The sequence below is a fragment of the Haliotis rufescens genome, unplaced genomic scaffold (assembly GCF_023055435.1).
Source record: "Haliotis rufescens isolate VD_foot unplaced genomic scaffold, xgHalRufe1.0.p SCAF_12, whole genome shotgun sequence".
NCBI lineage: Eukaryota > Metazoa > Mollusca > Gastropoda > Lepetellida > Haliotidae > Haliotis > Haliotis rufescens.
Genome location: NW_025963802.1, coordinates 39462862 through 39488066, shown reverse-complemented (window position 1 = coordinate 39488066; position 25205 = coordinate 39462862). Strand labels below are relative to the sequence as shown.

At 44.7% G+C, this 25205-nt stretch overlaps 3 protein-coding genes across 4 annotated transcripts; 2 read left to right on the top strand and 1 right to left on the bottom strand.

Moving 5' to 3' along the window:
* Positions 1 to 626: 626 nt before the first annotated feature.
* LOC124150935 (protein mono-ADP-ribosyltransferase PARP15-like) lies at positions 627 to 21472 on the top strand. Of its 2 annotated transcripts, XM_048393630.1 has the most exons (12): positions 627 to 809; positions 1170 to 1324; positions 1966 to 2024; positions 3138 to 3371; positions 3867 to 4081; positions 11650 to 11701; positions 12007 to 12113; positions 15424 to 15591; positions 16336 to 16495; positions 17987 to 18126; positions 18600 to 18774; positions 20950 to 21472. In XM_048393630.1, the coding sequence occupies exons 8-12, from the start codon at positions 15424 to 15426 to the stop codon at positions 21252 to 21254; spliced, it is 948 nt and encodes a 315-aa protein (XP_048249587.1). In that variant the 5' UTR covers positions 627 to 809; positions 1170 to 1324; positions 1966 to 2024; positions 3138 to 3371; positions 3867 to 4081; positions 11650 to 11701; positions 12007 to 12113; the 3' UTR covers positions 21255 to 21472. The 2 variants fall into 2 exon arrangements, with proteins under 2 accessions (XP_048249587.1, XP_048249588.1); XM_048393631.1 differs by lacking the exons at positions 627 to 809; positions 1170 to 1324; positions 1966 to 2024 and adding an exon at positions 2539 to 2558.
* Positions 5771 to 7717, bottom strand: LOC125378295. Its single transcript, XM_048393760.1, has one exon. It carries the CDS (start codon positions 7715 to 7717, stop codon positions 5771 to 5773), a length of 1947 nt encoding a protein of 648 aa, XP_048249717.1.
* LOC125378294 (baculoviral IAP repeat-containing protein 7-like) lies at positions 9239 to 9625 on the top strand. Its single transcript, XM_048393759.1, has one exon. The coding sequence runs from the start codon at positions 9239 to 9241 to the stop codon at positions 9623 to 9625; it is 387 nt and encodes a 128-aa protein (XP_048249716.1).
* Positions 21473 to 25205: the final 3733 nt, after the last annotated feature.

The window sequence follows — 25205 nt, the reverse complement described above, 5'->3', positions numbered from 1 at the left end:
TAGTGCTTGAATATTGCAAAAAGCGGCGTAAAACCATACTCACTCACTCACTCACTGATATCCGCGATGACGACCATAAGCGCGGCGTGCTCACCTGGGATCCTAACTGTGGACACACTTAATTTGACGTTCTTCCTTCTGGAATAGGGGCGGTCGGGTAGCCTAGTGGTTAAAGCGTTGGATCGTCACGCCGAAGACCCGGGTTCGATCCCCGACATGGGTACAATGTGTAACGCCCATTTCTGGTGTCCCCCGCCGTGATATTGCTTAAATATTGCTAAAGCGGCGTAAAATCATACTCACGCACTCCTTCTGGAATATAAACTGTAAAGCATTGCTATTCTTCCTTCGATGAAAGTCGGTATAACTTCACATAGTGGATAAAACGTTTGTGGGGCTGGGTTTAACTCCCCACGTTGATAAATGAAGTCTGTTCTGTGCGCCCTGTCATCTGTCATGGCTAACATGATGATACGAGTGAAGCAAAACACTCACTCACTCTCAGGATTACATTTATGACGCGTTCAATTATTAACGAAATAAACAACTCGTCCTTGCTGTTATCTTACAATAAAAAAGTATAAACTACGAGGGGCGCAGCCCGTTTATTCTCCGGGCAGTGTTTTATTGCATGATAAACAAAGACCACGAGTCATTTACTTCTTATATGAGATATCAACATCGACAGCCTCTGTAAAGTGTTGATAAAATGTACAAGCTTGAGAGATATTTACCATGATTTTAATGATGAAGACTCCCTGAATAGAATCTGACCTCGGAAATGTCGGACAAGTCCATTTTATGAACAGGTGGGTTACGTTTGCTATTTTCAGCATGTTCTCACAATCCTCACGCCGATTACCTGTATCTTTTCTTCTAATACGGATTGTCATACCTCTTCCACTTTTGGATGCGTTCGTTCGGCCACTAAGTTTATCTGAATAGCCTTGCTACATCTATGGCGTTCAACTAACTGCCACTTCCCTCTCAAAAATAACGTCGTCCAATATATGATCAAGTTGCGAGCGCATATTCGAATCTCCAGAACTGACGTCATGATAGAACATGTGGAAGGTTTTATCGTGAAAAACACACACCCTTCGTTCTTCTGTGTTCTTTGCTATTAATCGCGTAGCTATCATATATGTTCATATAATTCGTCGGGTCAGATACCCCACAAGAATGGCTGGTCCCTGTGAGGAAACATACGAACTAAAAAAGCCGCAGATCCTGCGGTTCCTGGAGTCCGAGGATGGCAAGTGTGTACTGAGCTCTCTTCAGGAGCAGGAAGGATGCATCATAGAAGTCATGGAGATAGACACTGGTGAGTTCAGGCTGTTGAGACCACCTCCGTGGTCTAGTGGTAGAGCGTCCGATTGGAAAGCGGAAGGTCCGGGGTTCGATCCCCGGCCGCGTCATACCAAAAGACGTTAAAATATGGTACTTGTTGTTACACTGTCTGGCTCTCGCCATTAAGGCTAAAACAAGGACTGGTCGGCTCAGTCAGTACACTGTGTCTGAGTGGGGTATTCATGTTAAACTGCGGCCCGATCACGTTAGTCGCCTCTTACGACAAGCATAGTCGCCTTCTAAGGCACGTATTAGTTGCTGAAGACCTATTCTACACAGGATCTTCACGGGTCTGTGGAATATTATGGACTGACTTTTCGGGGGTTGAGGAACTTGACCTGAAATGTATCTCTTGTAGAAAATGCTCGGAAAATATTATTTACCCCGGATATTCGCTGGACATGCCGAATGTCCTGATAAGTATTTGTTGTGAAAGAAACAAAATTGGCGTCCCCCTCAAGAGAAAGCAGTACCCGAAAACATGTCCTGCATGACAAAAAGCAAGTAATTACAGTTATTTGATTTACAATATCAACAGCAGACTTGTAAATATAAATCACAGGCTTTACATGACCAACGCTAACAAAATACGATAAAATTGTTTCGTTGTTACAGAAGATACTGCAACACGTGTCAACTTGTCATTTCTCAAGAAGCAGATAACAGAGGTCACGGTAAGTGAGTCTCAGTACACAGTGACAGTATCAAGGCAGGACTAGTTTTAACTTTAAAAACATGACTGAAATGATGTAAGCTGTTATCATGATTTAACATGAAAAAATGCTCTGCTGGCGTTAAATCTTATGATGGATTTAAATTGTTACTTGCAGTTCGGATCATGATCACATATGATGTATAATCATTCTTAGGGCTACTGTATGGAATACTGTAAGGGACATCCTCGCGATCTCGCATTCTCGCGATCTCGACCTTACCGCAAAAATGTCCCTTACAGTATTCCATACTACTGTTCTGTACATTTGATATAAGTGATTCACGATAAGCTTGCTTAATTTTTCTTAGGGGGCACGGGTGGCCCAGTCGTCAAAGGCGCTGCGATTCGCTGAGAAGAGTCGTCCCTTGGGCACGCCCCGATAATGTATCTAGATTTGTCAGCACCATACCCGTGCTCGTTGGTTTCAACGAAGTGGTTAACGTCGGAGACCTGCATTACTTCAGGCATTCTCACATTAAGCTGATACGCCATGGTATAACTGGAATACTGTTAAAAGCGGCGTTAAACCCAACTCACTCACTCACACACTATTGTTGCTTAAATATGACGCCGAATGTTGGTTGGTAGGTTTGTTGTTTTACACCGCACTCAGCAATATTCCAGTTATATGACGGCGGTCTGTAAATAATCGAATCTGGACCAGACAATCCAGTGATTGATATCATGGGCATCGATCCACGCAATTGGGATCGATGACCTGCATCAACCAAGTCAGGGAGCCTGACCACCCGATCCCGTTAGTCGCCTTTTACGACAAGCATAGTCGCCTTTTACGGCAGGCATGGTTTGCTGAAGACCTATTCCACCCCGGATCTTCACGGGTATTCAGGAACTGTAGTGATCATATTGGGTCTGCTAACATGGTTCTTCCTCATGTCTTGATAATGGTATCAACAAAAGCACGATTGTTTAGCCTGATGTTATCGTTATATTTTAAGTCTGAGGTCATTTTTTTTTAAATCTGAATTTAAATTCGTTTGTTGCCGCCATTGTTAAGTTGAAACTACACGTAACGTATAAGCATCAACTTCGGCTGACTTTGTGTCTGCAGGATGACGTCATCGTTAGTTCCGTGGGATCAGATCTGGACATGCTGACTGGCCAACTTTCCAGATGTGTTTTGGAGGCTGCTGGGAAGGAGATAGGAGAAGAGTGTAGGAAAAAATGTCCAACAGGATTAAATGTTGGTGGGATGGTTGTGACATCTGGAGGTAGACTAAAGTGTAAGGCAATATACCACTGTTGCCTGCCCCCCTGGAGCAACAAGCAGCTTAGTCCAGAAGATGTAAGGCTGATTTTATACATGTTTTTGTTTAAGTTTTTTGTTAGTTTGTTTATTATTAAACGCCGCACTCAACATTATTCCAGCTATATGACGGCGGTCTGTAAATAATCGAGTCTGGAACAGACAATCCAGTGATTGACATCATGAACATCGATCCACGCAATCGGGCTCGATGACATGCATCAACCAAGTCAGCGAGCCTGACCACCCGATCCCGTTTTTCGCCTTTTACGACAAGCATAGTCGCATTTTACGGCAAGCATGGGTACCTGAAGACCTATTCTTCCCCGGATCTTCATGTGTTTAAGTAGTATATCCTATAATTCGTATCAAATTAAATATATCCATTAAAACAGTTGATTATTTTGTAATTAATTCTTTCTTGCAATAATAGAAACAAGGTGATCGAGTTCTCTCTGCTTACCATAACGTAGATCAGTACTATTTCAGTCACATATTTATACGTGAAAGTATCCAATGTTTTTGTTTTGTAAGGTGTTAAAACAAGTAGTCAGCTCTTGCATCACCACCGCTTCGACTGAAGGATACAAATCCATTGCCTTTCCTGCCCTTGGATCTGGTAATCTTGGCTATCCTAAGTACGTGACAGTAGCATCCATTGTTGATACTGTTCGGGAGTTTGGCGATGTCCCCCTTTCCCTAGCGGACGTGCATGTCGTGGTCTCCAGGAAGACCTAGACTTTGAAGAGGTAGGTACCTGAAACCTGAAGAGAGCCCAGTGTTTGAACTACCGACTTGCCTTTGCATGTGTTTGTGATGGTGCCACCGGTGGAGCAGGATGCGCTTCATACAAAGGACTCTGTTTTAGCACATATTTCTTAAGATTGTTTAAAGGGTTTTGTCGTTTTTATTGTAAAATGATATTGTAGTATTCCTAATATTACTAATGTAGTATTCCTCATGATGTATATCAAGAGACAAGACTCTTTCCTGTCTGTGGTCTGTGGTACAATTCAGACTTTATCATAGGTATCTGTTAAGGAATCAATAAAAAATAGTGATGAAACGAGGTGTTTTGGTACCTTGCCTCATTGGTGGTATCCGTCGCAAGCACATGCAAACACAAGTCAAGTGAATACCTAATCATTTTTGGTTGGTTGGTTGGTTGTTTAACGCCGCAATCAGCAATATTCCAGCTATATGACGGCGGTCTGTAAATAATCGAGTCTTGGCCAGACAATCCAGTGATTAATATCATGAACATCGATCCACACAATGTGGGATCGATGTTCATGCATCAACCAAGTCAGCGAGCCTGACCACCCGATCCCGTTAGTCGCCATTTACGACAAGCATAGTCGCCTTTTACGGCAAGCATGCGTTACTGAAGACATATTCTACCCCGGATCTTTACGAGTCAAACATCTAAACAAACACGGGAATATGATTATGGTATAATAAAGCGACAAAACCCTTTCCATATCTAAAAGAAATCTGTACAATTCCAACTACTGACGTCCAAAAGAAACTTTACCAGAGTTTGAAATCACTCTTGCTCAAAAGCAACAAAACATACATGCATGAAGTAAAGTGTATTGAGAAGATCAATATATCAACATAATCAACACTGAAAATGACAATCATAACGCGACCGAGAATGACGTCAGAGGCCCCCAAAGTTGGGTGTGGTGCAAAACTGCTGTTGGAGAAATGGTAGGACAACTGGACGAAGAATGTTATCCATGTAACGCAGAGCTGTCACGTTTCCGTCAACGATGACCAGCGGTGTCCTCTCCTGCCCACAGATCCCTTCCCACGCCATGACACTCCCCCCACCATATGGTACGACCTCCTGCACGCAACACGCCGCCGTTCGTTCACCCCTTCGGCGGTAAACACGTTGTCTTCCATCAGCCCTTAACATACACAATCGACTTTCGTCAGTGAAGACAACCCTCTGCCAGTCACGTCGCTGCCAACGTCGTACAGTCCGGGCCCATCTCAATCGCAGACGACGATGTTGCGCTGTCAATAGCTGTCCTCCGTATGGTGTAAAAGCCCTGATTCCATGAGCCCTGAGTCTCCTGGCCACTGTCTGTCGACTAACCCTGTGACCTAAGGCATTTTTCGCCGATGACGTCACTGTCAGGAAGCGATTTCGGAGGTGCAAGGTACGCAAGTACCGGTTATCATGGGGCGTGGTCACCCTGGGTCTGCCTGTTCTTGGCCTGTCAGCGGTCCGCCCTGTCTGTCTGTTCGTGCAACATGGGCGTGGTTGGCTCCAGTCTGTACCATACCTAAGGCTGGTTCACGTTGTTCGACTGTGAGTCGTGGCATTTCTTTTGCGTTTCTTTATCACTGTGGATGTCTGACTTGCCGTTGCAATCGTTTTATACCCTTACCCAAAGGGGAGCGTGTCTACAAGCAGCCCTGTGGTTTCATCGTAGACGAGACGTCGCTTGTCGTACACGGCATTTTCGAATGATGTGATGAGGGTAATCCAAACTGATTTTCTCCCCCTCTTTCCCCGACCGTTGTCCCAGTATCAGCCTTTTCATGGCGTCAGAGTTGAGATGTTGTTGGTTTCTGTAATTCAAAGTGAACCCTCGCACTTTGCAGGTCGTCCGCGTTTCATCGGGTCTGGGGTTCATTAACTCATAGCCATAGTTTTTAGTGCCTCCTGACACAAACGTCTTGATGGTGTTTCCGTCCAGTTCGTCTGTAAACTCGCCCAACGAATGGCCCAGCTCTGGATTCGCATCGTGTGGTCGATGAATGTAAATGACGCTGTCCGTGTCAAAGTACAAGACCCTGCGACCCACCAAGGCAAGGGTGTCGTACAGCTTGAGACGTGCTTGGGCGGTGACCCAAGCAGCGATGGCGACATTGAAATTAGTATGAGGGGTTTGGAATTCTTTCTTCTGGGTATAGGTCACTTCCACCATGTGTTCGTTGACAACAGTGACATCCTCGATGGTATTGCGTTCATCCCTCCACAAGGCAAAGTACTGTACAGGATCGTTCATATAGATGTTCTGACTGTAGTCTAGCCGTTGTCCAAACTTGCCCCAGCGCGAATTCAGTTGCATCTTGGCAATCGTGCGACGTCCTGGTTTTTTTTCGATGCGGTCCTTGTCCAAACCAATGCCTTCTTTGTCGTAGATCTCCTGGATGTAAGCGTCGTGATCCGTGCGTCCCTCGGGGTATCCATTGGCTTCGAGCTGCTCCTTGAAAAGACGATCGATATAAGTGTCAAAAAGTCCTACTTGCTGGGTGCCGGGGTCATGCTGTGCAAAGGTGTCAAAATGCCAAACGTCGTAGATCTGAAGCACCTGGTAGTCATACTTCTTCACGGCTTCATGGAGTTCTACGGTGGCGTACGTGCCCACCCATGACCTCTCTTCGTCCGTGTGCTCGCAGGGGGAGTCTGACCAGGTATCGGCACACGTACGGCACAAAGGACAGAGCAGTTTGCCACCCGATCTGTAAGGCAGTAGCGGATGGTAGAGTCGTTTCGGGGGTAGGACACGGCATTGGATCAGGCCTTTCAGTTCAAACAACGCGTCCACAGGGGGTTGATGGAGAAGGGTCGGGTGTCCCGTGGGAAATGCTCCGGTCTTACAAATGTATGGATAAAGGGAACAAATATCGATGTACTTGATGGTTTCACCTTCTTGGGCTTCGTAGCATAATCGCGTGGCATTGGTGCGTCCTCCATAGAAGGCGTCGCGAGGGTTGAGCGGTCCAGGGACGTGGATACAGTGGGGTCCCTGCAAGAAAGCACGCAGAGCAGAGTCCTCCTGTTGCATTTTCGTAAACTCGTGCTCCCACAGGATGACGATTCGTTTCACCTCAGGGTGTTGACTCAAGAGACTCAGGCGGTAGTGGGTGTCGGTATAACGGGCTCCCAACGACGTGCCCAGGACGGGATGAGGTTCTCCACGTTGGGTCTTGTGACAGGTCTGGCACCCATGCCAGAAACAGCCCAGGAATTCGTAGATGGTGCCTGTCGCTGGATCGTAGCCATCCACACTGTACTGATGTTGGCCCTCTCCACACGTGAACTCTTTTTCACCTCCATTCCTGGCATGCTGGAGATGCAGATGGGGGTGCGTTTCCATCAGATAATGGAGCCAGTGCATACAGGTCTGGGAATACTTTCTCATGGGTTGGTAGCCTTGAGGTGTAAGAATAGCAATGGTATTGGGTTTCAGGTCGTGTTTTCGGAAGGATTTCATGGTGAACGCAGCAGCAGTCATCACTTCTACAAAGGGATCCATGCCAACCGAGTTGATGGCGTTCTGTCGGAAGTCAGCGCATCCTCGTCTCAAAATGTCCACATCGCTCTGGCAGTAGGCTAAAAGTTCTCCTTGCAAGTCAAACATGGCTCCTTCTTGCACTTTTTAGGTATGCCACTGGAGGAAGACTGTGCGTTCCGCGGGAGACATGCCATCGGGATCGTACATGACGGCTGGTGGATAGGGACCTCTGTAGGTCTGGTTGGCCTCGGTATTGAAAAAGTACGGAAAGTACCCTTTCTTCAGTTCTTTTAGCCCAAAGCTCTTTGGAAATGCTTTCAGTGGGTAAGGTATGAAATTTAAACTGTCTTCGAAACACAATCGTCCCAGGGTCACCTGAAAAATTTGTTGACCATTTCGAATCTTGGTGGGGAGTTTCACCAGAAGGGGGTACAGGCCCTTCAGGATCAAGTGTAAATCATACGATCGTGCATTATGGGCCATCACATAAATGCGATCCTCCTTCTGGACTGTATTGGTGGTGCTCTTGTTCTTTGTCTTCTTTGTCTTCTTTGTTTTCTCCACTTCCATGACATCTTCCCCCTCCACCTCTTCATCTTCCTCCTGCTGGGGTGATGAATGTCGTTGACGTTTTGAAGAGTGGTTTCTTGAGGGGGTTCCATCTCGTTTTCTTTTCCCCAGGCGTGCTGTTGTCCCCTTGCGTGTGCTGCCCTCCTCTTCCTCTTGGTTCTTATTCTTCTTCTTGGTTTTTTCAGCCAGTGTGGTCAATCACACACACACATCATGTCGCCTGGTGGGGCCTCGAAACACTATCTCACAGCTGGGACCATACCCTGCTTCTCTCCATGGACAGTGTTCGCACAAGTCCTTGCTCACTTCACTGATGCACCGTCCACATCCCAACTGCACCATGCACAAATTTGGAATGTGTTCCCCCGTGTCTTGCATGCATTCAAAGTCATAGAAGACGTATTGGACGTTGTCTCGTATGTGATGTTGTTCCTCTTCCCCCTCATCCTCAGCCTCGTTTTCTTCATGGAGAGGTGTCATGTAACAGCGATGGTCTGGGGTCATGGGTTCTCGGCACACCAAGCAGGGATGTTCTTCATCTGAGCACTCGTGGTGAGCCATGGCGGTCTCCAAGACGCGGATCAGCTGAAAACAGGTCGGACACTTGTGAATCGATTGACAAATGATAGGGCGTACTTTGGTTGCTCGTCATGATAGTGATGCGTGTCTGATGAACGTCTGTACTACAAGATGAACTGAACGTCTGATTTATGGACAACCCTTCCTCAAAACAGGATCGAAATCTGACCAATCCGAAGCCTGGGTTGTCGACCAATCAGAAGACAGCACCGACCAATCAGAAGACAGCACCCGAGTCGAGTTGTGCTTTCTCTCCCATGGTAAAATCCATTTCCTATGGAAAATAAACATAAGGGTCGGGTCGTTTTAGAAAACCGAGGTGCAGGCCAGGCACCGGAACGAACCAATCAGTGCGTTGCGTTTTGGACCAACCAGGAAGCGGCGATTTTCGATCCGGTTCTTCTCCTATAAAACAAGAGTGGATTCGGGTGGGTCAGTGTCACTTGTGATAAAAAGAAATCATCATCATCAGTAGCAGCAGCAGCAGCAGCATAAAGGATGGCTGAGACAAAGAAGAGTGGTACGACAACGCGTGACGGAGATGTGGTGATGGATATTGCGGATACTCGTGGATGTTGGAGTAAGAGTACGGATGCTGAGGATGCGTTGTCACCACTCAGTAACACGCCGTCGCCCTATTTTCTACGGTTTGAAAGAAGGCTCGCTTCGTTTGAGGCATGGCCTACGCAAATGAATCAGACTGCTGAAGAGATGGCCCATGCGGGCTTTGCCTACACAGGGGGTGCCGATGGCGTGTACTGTTTCCAATGTGGCGTGCGGCTGAGACGATGGGCGCCACACGACGATCCTTGGGTGGAACACCACAGGTGGTCCCCACACTGTGACTACCTCAGACTAACCGGTCTGGTGAAACACAAGAAGTAGCTAAAGCTACACTATCTCTGCGAGGAGATGGTGAATCAGAAGAACACGAATGGCGTAGCACGGCCGGCTGTCTAGGAGGACATTTCCCATGTCCTGTGTTCCTGTTCAAGTTCCCGTTCAAGTTCCTGTTAAAAATTATTTTATTTTCCAAAACGGCCCTTTTCAGGGCCACCCATCTCACCCAAAAGACAACTTTCATCCTTTGCTTTGCCAACCCAACAATTAAAAAAAAAGAACCCACACTCTCCCCCTAGGCCTCTTGGAGGCATACGTCTACGCGAGACACCACCATGGTACGTCTCAAAATAAAATAAATATATATATAAATATATAAATAGAGACACGTAGTACACCACGTCAAACATCACGTGTACATGAAAACACGTGTCATGTCCTATGGAAAATAAACACAAGGGTCGGGTCGTTTTAGAAAACCGAGGTGCAGGCCAGGCACCGGAACGAACCAATCGGAGCTGCTGCCTCGGGAACCAACCGGGAAGCAGGGTGTCTGTGCCTCTCCTATAAAACAAGAGAACAACCATTCGATTGGATCAGTGCCACTTGTGAAATTTATTTTAAAAATCAGCAGCAGCAGCAGCAGCAACAACATGGAAGAAAACTGGGATCTTGAGATCATCTCAGTGACACAGCCTTTGCCCCTGTGCAAAGGGTGTCACTCAGAGTTGGAGAAGAAGAAAGAAGCAGTAGCATTGCAATCGCTACCTCCATGGCAATGCGGCAGATGCCAAGGGTGCCTGCCAGTGTACGCCCTTGGTACAAGGGCATGGGATGGGACTTTCCAATGCGTTTATTGCAAGACCATCTTGAAGGATACCTACATGCGTCGTTTAACGCACACAAGTAGGTGTCCTGTAAGACGCCAAATGACAGCCCACCCGTGCCTTTGTACCGTTGCGTGTACGTATACGTGCATGTGAAGAAGTAATCTTCTTCAAAACGGCCCTTTTCAGGGCCACCCATCTCTCCAGAAAGAACGCTTTCATCCTTTGCTTTGACGACCCTCAAACCCAAACAAAGAACCCGCCTCCTCCTCCCTCCTCCCTCCCTCCCCTCCCTTCACCACCACCCTCCCTTCACCACCACCGCCTTTTCTATATTTAGAACAACCAAAGAACAACAACAATGTCGATCTTGTTCACCTTTTACGACCGCTTCTCTGGGTTTTCCCCTCTTCCCTCCTCCCCGGAAACGGATGCGACGCCCTCTTGGAGGTGCGCGGTCCACCGGAAACGGATGCGACGCCCTCTTGGAGGCGCGCGCAACCGGAAACGGAGGCGTTTCCCTCTTGGAGGTGCGCACGCCACTTGAAACGGATGTGACGCCATCTTGGATGCGCACGCCACCGGAAACGGATGTGCCGCCATCTTGGAGGTGCGCGGTCCACCGGAAACGGATGCGACGCCCTTTTGGAGGCGCGCGCCACCGGAAACGGATGCGTAGCCCTCTTGGAGGTGCGCACGCCACTGGAAACGGATGTGACGCCATCTTGGATGCGCACACAGGACCCATCATGCACTGCGCAGGTCACGTGACCGGAAGTGACGTCACAGAGGTCACGTGATCCTCTCGACCAATCAGAAGCAAGGAGCGGTCCTGTAGCGATGTACTCAACTGCTCTCCAGACCTCTTCCCATAGAACAAGTCTGGGATGAGATAGATCGACGTCTACAACAGGATCACAACCAGCTAGCTCAATTGGACCAATCTTTGATTGACATTTCGAACAGCATCACAAGGATTTTTACATTCATCTTCTCTGCCTCGCCTGTATCAGTGCAATTGGTGGTCACGTCTTAGTTAACATGCTAGTCTTTATGTGGCATTATTTCATTCGTCCTTCATACAAAGAGATTAAGTTACATAAGTAATGTCGTGATTGTATGCTATCTGAGGCCTGTAGGAACCTTTCTTTCAAACCCTTCTTTCGTCATTTTTATGTTTGATTTGTCTCCTCCACTAATACCATTATTGACCATCTACAGGAGTGTATTTTACCATTTCAGGCTTATAAACAGCACCAACACAAGGTAACGGCGTCTGAAGATAAGAGCTCAGGTAATTCATAGTCTGACCACCCGATCCCGTTAGTCGCCTTTTACGACAAGCATAGTCACCTTTTACGGCAAGCATGGGTTGTTAAAGACCTACTCCACCCCGGAATCTTCATGGGTCTTATAGATAGTTAGTAAACATGTGTATTTACTGACCAAAAAGCGAGCTCCTCTGGCCTGTCTTTACACGTGCTGTATGTAATCATCCCTCAGTAATACCTTCCTGTATATCACACCAAAACATCCAGCAAACCCTTGTAATCATTTGTTTTTCACCTTTCGTTTGTACATATCATGTTCCGTTCACAGGAAGACTGAAGTCTCGTATAAAGGCACTTAAGAGGTCAACATCCAGAACAAAGGTTCCTACGGAAGACGGTGTGCTTGAAACACCAAGCAGTAGTGTATTGAAAAAGGTAAATCAAACATTATTAATAGTAGCGGTTAGGCTAACAAGTGGTTAAAGCGTTGGTTTGTCAAGCCGAAGACTCGCACGCGAAGTAAAGGAAAAAACACAATACACAGCGCTTGGTTGAGAATGTAAACGCGAGGGTTGGGGAGGGAAAATGATGCGGGCCAAAGGCACAAGAGCTTGTTCCTACTCAATGTGTTTACATTCTCAACAAGCACGAGGAAGAGTGTCTTATCCCACTTTCATAAACCTATTCATTGGGATCTCTATTAAGTAAGAGAGTTCTTTCTATCGACATTAAAACCTGTTGTGAGGTTTTACTTTCAAAGTAAAACCCATTAAGAGGTTTTACTTTCAAAGTAAAACCTATTATGGGTTTTTTTTCGTTCGGCAGGTTTTACTTTGAATGTGAAACCTCAAATCCCAGGTTTAACCAAGTAACTTAAAAAATGACAAGTAGCAATTCAAAATTTTAATTCAATACAAATTGAATGTCAGGTGTACAGTTCCGCGTGGACATTTAAAAGCGACATCACTTCAGAGTCTCTGGTGAAAGGACAGCGAGGTTTCAAAACACGTGCTTTTAAACAAGTGCTTATCAATGCTGCACAACTTGCACGTGCAGTAACTGCTAGCCGTTACGTCACAACTACCTCTATGTAACAGTTGGATTGCTTAAAGTCGAAAATCTTGTATAGCAAAAAACACCTTTAAAATTTGCGAATTTTCGTTTTGAAAAGTTTAAAAGAAGTGGAATATTACAACCCAAACATTTAGAAACCGAAGATTTCACTTTCATTTAAAAGTAAGTATTTTAGTTGTGTTTTGTTGTTGACACATCCAAGGGCTCTTGACCGCCTGGCAAGTCAGCGAATTTCACGTGCAAGTTATGATATCACGTCTTCAAGGAAGCGCTATAATGAAGCGCCTCATAGATGCTCGTTATAACATTTAATCAATTAAGACGGCATGCTCTGTCTACCAAAACCGAGGGAAAGTGTTTTTCCATACTTATAAACCGTCTTAGTGCTAGAAATACCAGACAAAAACATCGCGATACCTTATAGTGAAACAATAGCGTAGCGGTATAATCGAATTTGATGACAGCGGGCAGAGAAAGATCACGTGCAACTGAAGTCATCACGTGTAATGTTGAACACCCTTTCATCAACGAGTGTTTACATTTTTAACTGAAGGATAGTGTTTTATTTGTCTTATATGCCGAAAGAAAAATCAGAAACAAATATCAACAATTTTATGTTTCCAACACACTTCCAATGAACCTTAGGAAATGGACGTAAAATATATCTTGCTGACCGACATACATGCACATGTACATGTACATGTAAAATATTATTCTTAAAAGATTTATCAGCGTCTCAGTGTATTGCGTATATAGTATGTAAGCACATACATGTGTTTGGAATAACATACTTATGATTGGTTGGTTGTTTTGTTGTTTAACGCCGCACTCAGCAATATTCCAGCTATATGACGGCGGGCTGTAAAATAATCGCGCCCACCCGATCCCGTTTGTCACCTTTTACGGCAAGCATGGGTTGCTGAAGACCTATTCTACCCCGGAATCTTCACGGGTCACATATACTGAGTCAAATTAAAAACTTCACATTTTTAAAAGTAATCCCATATATGATATACAACGGACAAATGTATCAGAGAAGGTCATTTTTAATCATTAATGTCCAAAGAAGGATTTTAATTAACGGTGGTAACCATAATTTGTTCCAAGCACCTACGGTATTCGGTAATAACATCAACAGTTTTAATCATAAGTCCCAAGCACGAGAATCTGATGGCACACAAGTTCAGTAGCGTGTATGGCCACCATGTGCGTTGACACTGCCACACAACGCCCCTGGATGGACCTTGTGATGCTTGTGAACACATGATTGGGAAGACGACGCCATTGTTGCTGCAAAATGGTGCAAAGATCTTGCAAATTCTGTGGTTGGTTCTGGAGAGTGCGCAGACTTCTGCCAAGAGCATCCCAGACGTGTTCGATGGGATTGAGGTCAGGAGACCTTGACGGCCAGTCCATGACGTTGACTCCCGCATTCTGTCAAAATTGCTGTGTGGGGGTCTTGCATTGTCGTGTTGGAAGATCAAATCGGGTCCATGTGCTGCCATAAAAGACAGAAATTCTGGTGCCAGTACCTGGTCGCGGTAAGCAGCAGCGTTGAGGTTGCCACGGATGACAAGAAGCCTGGAACGTGCATTGCAACAGAAAGCACCCCACACCATGACACTTCCGCCTCGAAATCTTTCAACTTCCTGTACACAACACTGGGCGTAACGTTCATGACGACGCCTCCTCACCCTCGCCCTACCATCAGCAAATCGAAGATTAAATCGGGATTCATCACTTAAGACGACTTGATTCCAATTCCTCTGAGTCCATCGTAAGTGTCGCTGTGCCCACAATTGACGTTGACGTCTGTGTAATTGAGTCAGAATCGGCCCGCAGTATGGCCGTCGTGCTTGAAGGTGAGCAGTCCTCAGACGGTTTGCGCACTCAGTCTACCCCTAAACAGTTAATTTCTGGTTGATGTAGACGTCCAAAATCAGTTACGGAGGTGACGTAAGACAATCTGACGATCCTCTGCATGTGACGTCACACGTGGTCGACCTGGCCGAGGGCGATCAGCGGTGGTACCCGTTGGCTGTAGACGCGTCTGTAAATCATAAACAGTCCGTCGACTACAACCCATCGTCCCTGCGACTTCAGCTACGGACGTTCCCGTCTGCAACATGCCGATGGCACGTTCACGTTGCACATTTGAAAGGCGTGACATGACAAATGGCCGTAAAGACTTTTGTTTTCTTGCGTTTTTCTTTTTTGTTAATGACTGCTAACAAGTATGGCTGAAAACATGTGCGATATTATGGCCACGTGACCAGTTGCACGTGAAAAACTACTTTTGCCACTATAGTGCTGTGCTCATGATTTTGATCGATTCACCTGCACAGAAACGGGTGTTATCTGAAGACAACACGTGGCCATTACTGTTTAAATACACAATAAGGGCCCACAATGATAACTGGTCAAAATGTTAAAATTTTAGGATTGTGAAGTTTTTAGTTTGGTTCAGTATACTTATGAACTGTACGTCAGATCATGTTTTAGTATTTATTAAAGTGTTTGAAAATGTGATAACATGTTTGGGTATGTAATAAATTGTTTCCATATGTAATATGTCTCAATATGAAATTACATGTTTGAATATTAAATTTCACATTTTAGCGTGAAATAACGTGTTTAATTTCAATACAAAATAACTTACTTTAATCTGCAGATGCCTGCAACAGAACGCCGTGGCAAGAACGAGTCTGCAGCGTCAGTCACAGTGTTCTGCCAGGAAAATAAGTGTGACGTCATCATAAAAAAACTGTCAGACAGATGTGATGAAGACTACTCCAGGATAGTCGCGGACCAGAGAACACTGAAGCTGAAGTCTTCACAGGTAATACGTGTGCAGTAAAACCATTTAAGGAATGGTCCGCGGTGTAATCTTCCAGGGCCCCTTTCCCCTAGGCGAGGGGGCACGGGTGGCCCAGTCGTCTAAGGCGCTGCGATTCGTTGTGCAGAGTTGCGTCCCTTGGGCACGCCAAACACCTATGATCCCGGTTCGCCCCGATTATGTTTCTAGGTTTGTCAGCACCATACCCGTGCCCGTTGGTTTCTGCGAAGTGGTAAACGTCTTAGACCTGCATCACGTCGGGCTTTCCTCCCACATCGAGCTGACACACCGCGATGTAACTGGAATACTGTTAAAAGCGGCGTTTAACCGAACTCACGCACACTCCACTAAACTATCTTTGTGCTGCGGTTTTGTTATAGTTGGGAGTTACGATGATCTTAGGGCTACGGTCGCTTTATGGAACTGGGCCCTGATTCCTAGATTGACAAATAATGGGTAGTATTAAATGTCCGATTAATTGTATGCAATTATTCCTACTATACATCCCCAGGATGTTGAGGCTATTCCTGACTAGTGTAGATCCACTTTCGAAATTTTAAAACAATTAAAATTCCAAACGATATTGATGTCGGGTAGGCTGAATTGTGAGGTGTCGTACACCGTCAAGCTTCAAAGTGTGATATACGGAAACAAAATTAAGATCAGAGCAAAGCACACAACTTTCCTTGCATTTCCTATCGATGTCCTGACCTGCAAGCAATACTCTCCCTTTCTTATCAACCTCAGACTGAAGACCTTTTGGTGTTTGCAAAGAAAGAGGGGGTGGTTGTCGACATTGTAGAAGACAGTGGAACGGTAATTCTGAAGGGTCCATACAACGGCCTTACCAAAGTGAGTCATCATCTGGATGAGATGCTACAAACAGTTGCTGAGTTTGGTTTTGTGGGTGAGTGTAATCCATTTAGTTAAATATCAGTTCAGCTTCTACCTCAGGTTGTTATCTCGGAGTTTTCCTTACTGTAGACGGATTGTATAAAGTGATAAGTATATTGGCTTGATATCTTTAAGATACATTTTAGAAGAAATAATAAAGACAGGCTTGACATGGATTTAAGCTTCTAGTCTTTCAATGCTATGTCTCGGTGCAGGTGCTTGTGAGGTGAGGTGAGGTGAGGTGAGGTGAGGTGAGGTGAGGTGAGGTGAGGTGGGGTTTAACGTCGCGTCCAAGATTATTGCACTTATATAGCGACGTGCATGCACGTGTATGTATGTGTTGCTGCTTGTACTAGGCCGGACTGATGCCGATTTATAGTGCTAGCTCACTGAGATACCATGCCGCAGTTTAACATGAATACCCCACTCAGACACAGTATACTGACTCCGAGCCTTCAAGTAGAGGGGCGGTCGGGTAGCCTAGTGGTTACGCCGAAGACCCGGGTTCGAATCCCGACATGGGTACAATGTGTGAAGCCAATTTCTGGTGTCCCCCGCCGTGATATTGCTGGAATACTGCTAAAAGCGGCGTAAAACCAAACTCACTCACTCACCTTGTTTTAGACCCTTAATGCCGAGCGCCAGACAGGGTAAAAACAAGTACCATCTTTTAACGTTTTTTGGTATGACGCGGTCGGGGATCGAACCCCGGACCTTCCGCTCTCCGGTCGGACGCTGTACAATTAGACCACGGAGGCGGTCTGCAGGTGCTTGTTCCTTCAGCAAGTGAGTACGGTTTTACGCCGCTTTTAGCAATATTCCAGCAATATCACGGCGGTTTACACCAGAAATGGGCTTCACACATTGGACCTGTGTCGAGAATCGGAAAGTCTGTCTTGATCTTATCTTCTCGGTAGATGTTCTTGAAATCTTGGTCGAGTCGGGCTCTCTATAATGCAGAAATGGCAACAAGGACAGGTCATTAATTCATTACTTAATACATTAAGAGGCAACTAACCGGATCGGGTGGTCAGACTCGCTGACTTGCTTGATGCTTGTCATCGATTCCAATTGCGTGGATCGATGCTCATGATATCAATTACTGGACTGTCTGGTCGAGACTCGATTGTTACAGACCGCCGTCATATAGTTGGAATATTGCTGAGTGTGGCGTTAAACAACAAACCAACCAACCCAAATGCGTGGATCGATGCTCATGATGGCAATCACTGGATCGTCTGGTCGAGACTCGATTGTTTACAGACCGCCGTCATATAGTTGGAATATTGCTGAGTGCGGTGTTAAACAACAAACCAACCAACCCAATTGCGTGGATCGATGCTCATGATGGCAATCATTTTACATACTGCCTTTATATATATGGAGGGCGGCGTTAAACAACAAACAAATACAACATTTCAATTGAAGAATGAAGCATCTACATGCCATGTTCACCTGCAGCTGTTCTGTTTCCTGACGTGAATATTTGTGTTTGTCTGTCTAGCCTATCCAATTTGCTGGGAAAGAGTAGACACTGACCAGAGGGTGTTCTGCGTGGCTGAAGGAAGCAGAGAATACATATGTGTTAAGAACAATTTGATGAAGTCTTTTGAAGACAAGGCAAAACGTGTAACCATCCTTAAGGTAAACGCTGTTGACATCCGAAATAAGATTACCTAGCTGTAAGTCTAAATGAACTCATTTAAGCATTACTTTTCAAATTAAAAATTGATGGAGACATCCAAGGTCCTGAACATTGTCATTCACATGTACAGAGACTTGCACACAAACATATAAATTAATATCCCACTCACCAATATCAGTAGACCCGTGAAGATCCGGGGTAGAATAGGTATTCAGCAATCCTGCTTGCCGTAAACGGCGACTATGCTTGTCGCAAGAGGCGACTAACGGGATCGGGTGGTCAGGCTCGCTGACCTGGTTGATGCATGTCATCGTATCCGAACTGCGTGGATCGATGCGCATGATGTCAATCACTGGATTGTCTGGTCCAGACTCGATTATTTTCAGACCGCCATCATATAGCTGAAATATTGCTCAGTGCAGCGTTGAACAAACAAACAAAAGCATATCAGTGTCTTCTCTTTTCATCTCAGATCGAAAGGATTCAGCTTCCGAAATTGTACAAGCAGTTTCAGATCGAGAGACAGACTGTGCAGGAGGAACACCCCTCTCAAGTTAATGAACGCATCCTTTGGCACGGAACCGACATCGAAGCGATTCCCAATATCAACAAATATGGCTTTAATAGGTCTTACAGTGGAAAGCACGGTTAGTTGACTATCGGATTAACCTGTTAACTAAATGAGACCAGTGGTAGTTTGTTTGTGCCGCACTCAGCAATATTCCAGCTATACGACGGCGGTCTGTAAATAATCGAGTCTGGACCAGACAATCCAGTGATGACATCATGAGCATCGATCCACGCAATTGGGTTGGTTGGTTGGTTTGTTGTGTAGTCTAGGTATATCACAACATCATGTTGTATTGTGCAGCGGCACGCAATTGGGTTGGTTGGTTGGTTGGTTGTGTAGTCTAGATATATCACAACATCATGTTGTATTATGCAGCGGCACGCAATTGGGTTGGTTGGTTGGTTGTGTAGTCTAGATATATCACAATATCATGTTGTATTATGCAGCGGCACGCAATTGGGTTGGTTGGTTGGTTGGTTGGTTGTGTAGTCTAGATATATAACAACATCATGTTGTATTATGCAGCGGCACGCAATTGGGTTGGTTGGTTGGTTCGTTGGTTGGTTGGTTGGTTGTGTAGTCTAGATATATCACAACATCATGTTGTATTATGCAGCGGCACGCAATTGGGTTGGTTGGTTGGTTGGTTGGTTGGTTGTGTAGTCTAGATATATCACAACATCATGTTGTATTATGCAGCGGCACGCAATTGGGTTGGTTGGTTGGTAGGTTGTGTAGTCTAGATATATCACAACATTATGTTGTATTATGCAGCGGCACGCAATTGGGTTGGTTGGTTGGTTGGTTGTGTAGTCTAGATATATCACAATATCATGTTGTATTATGCAGCGGCACGCAATTGGGTTGGTTGGTTGTGTAGTCTAGATATATCACAACATTATGTTGTATTATGCAGCGACACGCAATTGGGTTGGTTGGTTGGTTGGTTGGTTGTGTAGTCTTGATATATCACAACATCATGTTGTATTATGCAGCGGCACGCAATTGGGTTGGTTGGTTGGTTGGTTGGTTGTGTAGTCTAGATATATCACAACATCATGTTGTATTATGCAGCGGCACGCAACTGGGTTGGTTGGTTGGTTGGTTGGTTGGTTGTGTAGTCTAGATATATCACAACATCATGTTGTATTATGCAGCGGCACGCAATTGGGTTGGTTGGTTGGTTGTGTAGTCTTGATATATCACAACATCATGTTGTATTATGCAGCGGCACGCAATTGGGTTGGTTGGTTGGTAGGTTGTGTAGTCTAGATATATCACAACATCATGTTGTCTTATGCAGCGGGGGAGAAACGGGAATATTATATTTGGCCTAAAAGGGATTTAAAACGTCAGCGTCTGAAAATAACCAGTCTCATTTATATGTCATGGGGTGAAAAAGGTAAAATAGTGATTAAAACTACTTGAATGGATCAGTGAAAATTAGTGATGACATCAGGTGTTAGCAAGAATTTAACATTTTGAGTTGTATTCCAAAGGCGCCTCAAAACTGTTTTAAGATGTGCCTTTTATGCGTAAGAGAATCTATATGCACCAACCATCTATCATCGTGGCTTCCAACCCAGATTCTAGATCTCAATCTCCTCGGGCTTTCCTCCGCCAAATCGCCGTAATATAACTGAAATACTGTTTAAAGCCGTCTTAAACCAACTCACTCCAACACTCAAACGAGGCAGGCGTGGCAGAAACCAGTGGTCATGGCTTTGATTCAGGGTTTGTTGTTTTACGCCGCAGTCAGATTTAAATTATTGAGTTTGTCCCAAGCAAACCTGTGGATGATATTATGAGCAACATCTTCGCCGTCGGTATTCGATGAAAAGAACTAACCCAGTCACCGATCCTGACCACCCGGTGGAATGGAGCAATGATTTTAATCTGTTTGAATGGCTTACGTATATGTGTTTTGGTTCAAACAGTAGAAACGGAGGGGATATGATAGCGAGGGCACGGGTGGCCCAGTCGTCTAAGGCGCCGCGATTCGCTGTGCAGAGTTGCGTCTCGTGGGCACCTAAGAAACCAATTATTGTGGGTTTGAATCCCGATTATGTTTCTAGGTTTGTCAGCACCATACCCGTGCTGGTGGGTTTCACCAAAGTGGTAAACGCCTTTACGACATCCATCGCTTCAGGCTTGTCTCCCACCTGAGTCTGAAATACTTCTCATAGCAGTGTTAAGCCAAACGTCCTATGTCACCACATGATTCCATTCTTTTTCAATTTTCTGATTTTAGCTTCTCAGTACGGACAAGGTGTGTACTTTGCCATGAGTGCCATCTACTCTTCTGACGACAAGTACTCTCCGCCAGACACCCACGGAATCAAATACATCTACCAAGCTCGGGTCCTGACAGGCAGATACACCAAGGGGAATGCCACCATGAGGGACGCTCCCCTTGTTAACCCCAAGAAATCTGTCAGGTTTAACTCCACCACTGACAACGCTTCACGGCCATCGCTGTTCACCATTTTCCGGGACACATATTCCTACCCTGAATATCTCATCTCTTTCCAACTGTCAGTGCAGCAAGAATCATAAATCAGAACTCAGGACAGCGTCAGAAGTACCAATGGTTCCCTACAAAACTCTTTATACCACTCAACTCTTCATTGGAACATTCCCATTATGTTATAACAGTGAGTGAGTGAGTGCGTTGGGTTTATGACGCTTTTAACAGTATTCCAGTTATATCACGGCGTGTCAGCTTAATGTGGGGGGAAAGCCCGAAGTGATGCAGATCTCAGGCGCTTACCGCTTCGGTGAAACCCACGAGCACATGTATGGTGCTGACAAACCTAGAAACATAATCGAGGCGAACCGGGATTCGAACCCACAATCATAGGTTTCTGGCGTGCCCAATGGACGCAACTCTGCACAGCAAAACACTGGTTACTTCCATGTCTCAATATCCCAATTATAACTGTATACAGGGGACTTCTCCGCTCACTAAGATATCAAAATATAACACTGCTCAGGTGAATGTTCTTTGTGGGCAACCTATCGAACATAGATTCGAGAACCCCTAGAGCCCTTGTCACATTTTTTATTTTCCACGTTAATATCCAAGTCTTTCAAAACCAACAGTATCTCTATAGTGAAGCTGTCATCATGGCCATCATCTGCTTATACTTGATCATTACTACCAACCCTTTTTACGGATGTATCTGCAACATGTGCTCGCTTTAGTCACGATCATGCGTTTCTTCAAGGATCATCATGTACATGTAAATGTTACGTCTTAATGGTTGTTGTCAGTTATATTCAAATCAATACTATAGGGTTGGTTGGTTGGTTGGTTGGTTGGTTTGTTGTTTAACGCCGCACTCAGCAATATTCCAGCTATATGACGGCGGTCTGTAAATGATCGAGTCTGAACCAGACAATCCAGTGATTGATATCATGAGCATCGATCCACGCAATTGGGATTGATGACATGCATCAACCAAGTCAGCGAGCCTGACCACCCGATCCCGTTAGTCGCCTTTTACGACAAGCATATTCACCTTTTACGGCAAGCATGGGTTGCTGAAGACCTAAATACTATAGGGAGAGTCTGAGTCGGTACATATGTTTCCAAAACGACCAGTGTCGAACACAATCATTTCATGTCAAGATAGACCCTCCGAGTTCAAGAGAACTCATTGTTTATTGAAATCAATGCTTAAGATTGGTCCATCATACTCAAGATATTCACCATGACATGAGTGCTCTAGCTCAGTATAGGCTAATACAATACGATGTAGCACCAGCCCTTGATGTCAGAAAATAGAAAGGAAGTTTGGGGAACTATACATGTTGTGCTGCAGAGACTATAATAGCCCAGGGCACAAGTTTATTTCACACAACACGTTCAGTAATCTGTGTCTCACTGCATTTTAACAAGTGTCAGAAGACCAATGAGCCGTTTAAACAATGAGTGTAAAATTGTCAGTTTGAACCCTCTGAATTTGCTACTACATGAGATATACAGCATCAACCACGATCAGAGCAAAGTCAGAGGTGTGCAAATGCTTTACTTCCTAAGTTCATTACTGAGAGACAACACACGTTGTTGTTGTTGTTGTTGTTGATGATGATGAATTGTTGTGCACCTTCCTGGCGCTGTTGAACAATGCATAGTAACTCAGACGTTCCGAAGTTGACTTGAAATGCCAATGTCTATTTATACTGAATAAATCCCAAATGGTATTCTTTTCGTGTTTCGAAATCATAGGAGGAAGACATATATGATGTTGGGAACGAACTTCTGTCTGTTTATCCAAGTTGAGTTAATATTCCCACTTAAATTCAAAACATCAATGTCAGAGAGTAATCAGTCTCGAATATAGGGCGTAAAGGGCACATAGTGCCATAATGTTTGTCAAAAAAGTAAGCGCCAACGAGTAATGTGTGAACACTCCATATCAAGCTCTTAGAATGGGATGGCATTGGACACCATGTTGACATACGACGTGTCATATTTAGTAAATCCCTCTGAATGTCTACTATAAAATTTCTGGAATTACGCAACAAGCAGTTTGAAAATCATATTGAAATAATAAGCTGTAAATAAAATGTGTAATTCCGTTCACAGTATTTATCTCATGTGTACATTTATCTTTAAATACCTAACACATTTGAAAAGGTAACATCGAACCTTTCTGGTGGTTGATGTTAACTACATGTTGCTTTATCATTTGGTGTCGCATCAGTGACCAAAATTATGCCCGATGCAATTCCCTATTTTGACCTGAACCACACGTTCCCGTGTACCATATTTTTAAGTGTACATTTGACTTGCGTTTGCATGTGTTTGTGATGGATAATAATAATAGGACGGCTGGGCAGGTTATTTCCACCTTTTCGCAAGCACCTAGTATCATCACTATTTGATAGTGATCCATAAACACATGCTTATGAATGAGTCGGAATCTTAAAGTGGATTTCTTATGATTATGGAAAGGGTTTTGTCACTTTTATATTTAGTATGTTTCTGGGGGCACGGGTGGCCAAGTCGTCTAAGGCGCCGCGATTCGCTGTGCAGAGTTGCGTCCCTTGGGCACGCCAGAAACCTATGATTGTGGGTTCGAATCCCGGTTCGTCCCAATTATGTTTCTAGGTTTGTCAGCACCATACCCGTGTTCGTGGGTTTCACCGAAGTGGTAAACGTCTGAAACCTGCACCGCTTCGGGCTTTCCTCCCACATTAAGCTGACACGCCGTGATATGACTGGAATACTGTTAAAAGCGGCGTTAAACCCAACTCACTAGTATGTTTCCATGTTCCAATCTTCATTGATATAGTTCTAAACACCAGAATATAGTCGGTCTTCAACATCTGCCGAAACAGATTCCATTGGTGGAAAAGGGTAAGATAGCGATGAAAATCAGTAGAGCCATCAGCAAGAGCTGGTTGTATATTCCGGGAAAAGAACGGGAAATTCGACATTATCCCTTTGTCGTAGAGCTTGCTCCATTAGCTGTCGTCATTTCAATTTCTAATACAGACCAACATATTTCACTGAATATGGTTTCTCACTTAGTTTCTTTGGATATTCGTGTAGCTTATAGCACGGGTAGGCCTACTGTGCTAAGTGGAAAGATGAAGTATAAATGTTCATTAATGTTGGCACTTTTCAAAAATATATGGTCATCTGATATCTTAATCTGAGTCCGAACGTCTCCTTTCTTCGATTTCTACGCAATTGGGATGCATCAACTAAGTCAATGAGCCTGATCACACGATGCGTTAGTTGCCTCTAACGACCACTTCTAATACGGATCGTCACGGGTAGAGGCACGCTTGGTACCATGGAACATTGGTACATTGGTACTCTGTACACATCAAAGTAGCATTCTTATACTAACTTTCCAGATATTTCTTCACGCAGTCAACCACTATCAACTCGTAAGTTTTTGTTTCGTTTAATATCACGGAATATATACATCACACAAAGGTAATACATTGATACAGATACTAACATAGCCCAATAAAGCTAAAACTGACAAAGATATAGAGGGTATCAAGCGAGTGTGTTTGGTAATGGTAAATATCCTGCAGTAGGAATAAACATTGTATTTAGAGAGCCTTGGCTATTTACCATCCCAAAACACACAGGCGTGATAACCTCTTTATCATATAATGTCATTCTTTAATTCTGTGCTTCAAATCGCTTTCCCTCTCTCACACACATTACCGAAACATTGCGAGTTTTCCTGGAATGCGCGCATTGATATTTATTACGTCACAAGGTAAGTGATGTGTCAGTCGGACAGTGACAGTTGCCAAATGAATATAGTTCTAACTGAAATCTGTTTCTTATACAGTGGCGAAACAACATATACGCAAAACAACAATTGTTTTTAATTGCCTTTCGCGGCAATCCATCGGTCTGTCCGCCAGAGTAACTGCGTTTTGTCAAAGGGAAGCTACTCTAACCCTAGTCTATGAGACGTCACGGCCACGGTCAGACGTTGTTGACAGTCAGTCTGTCCTGTCATAACGTTGAGA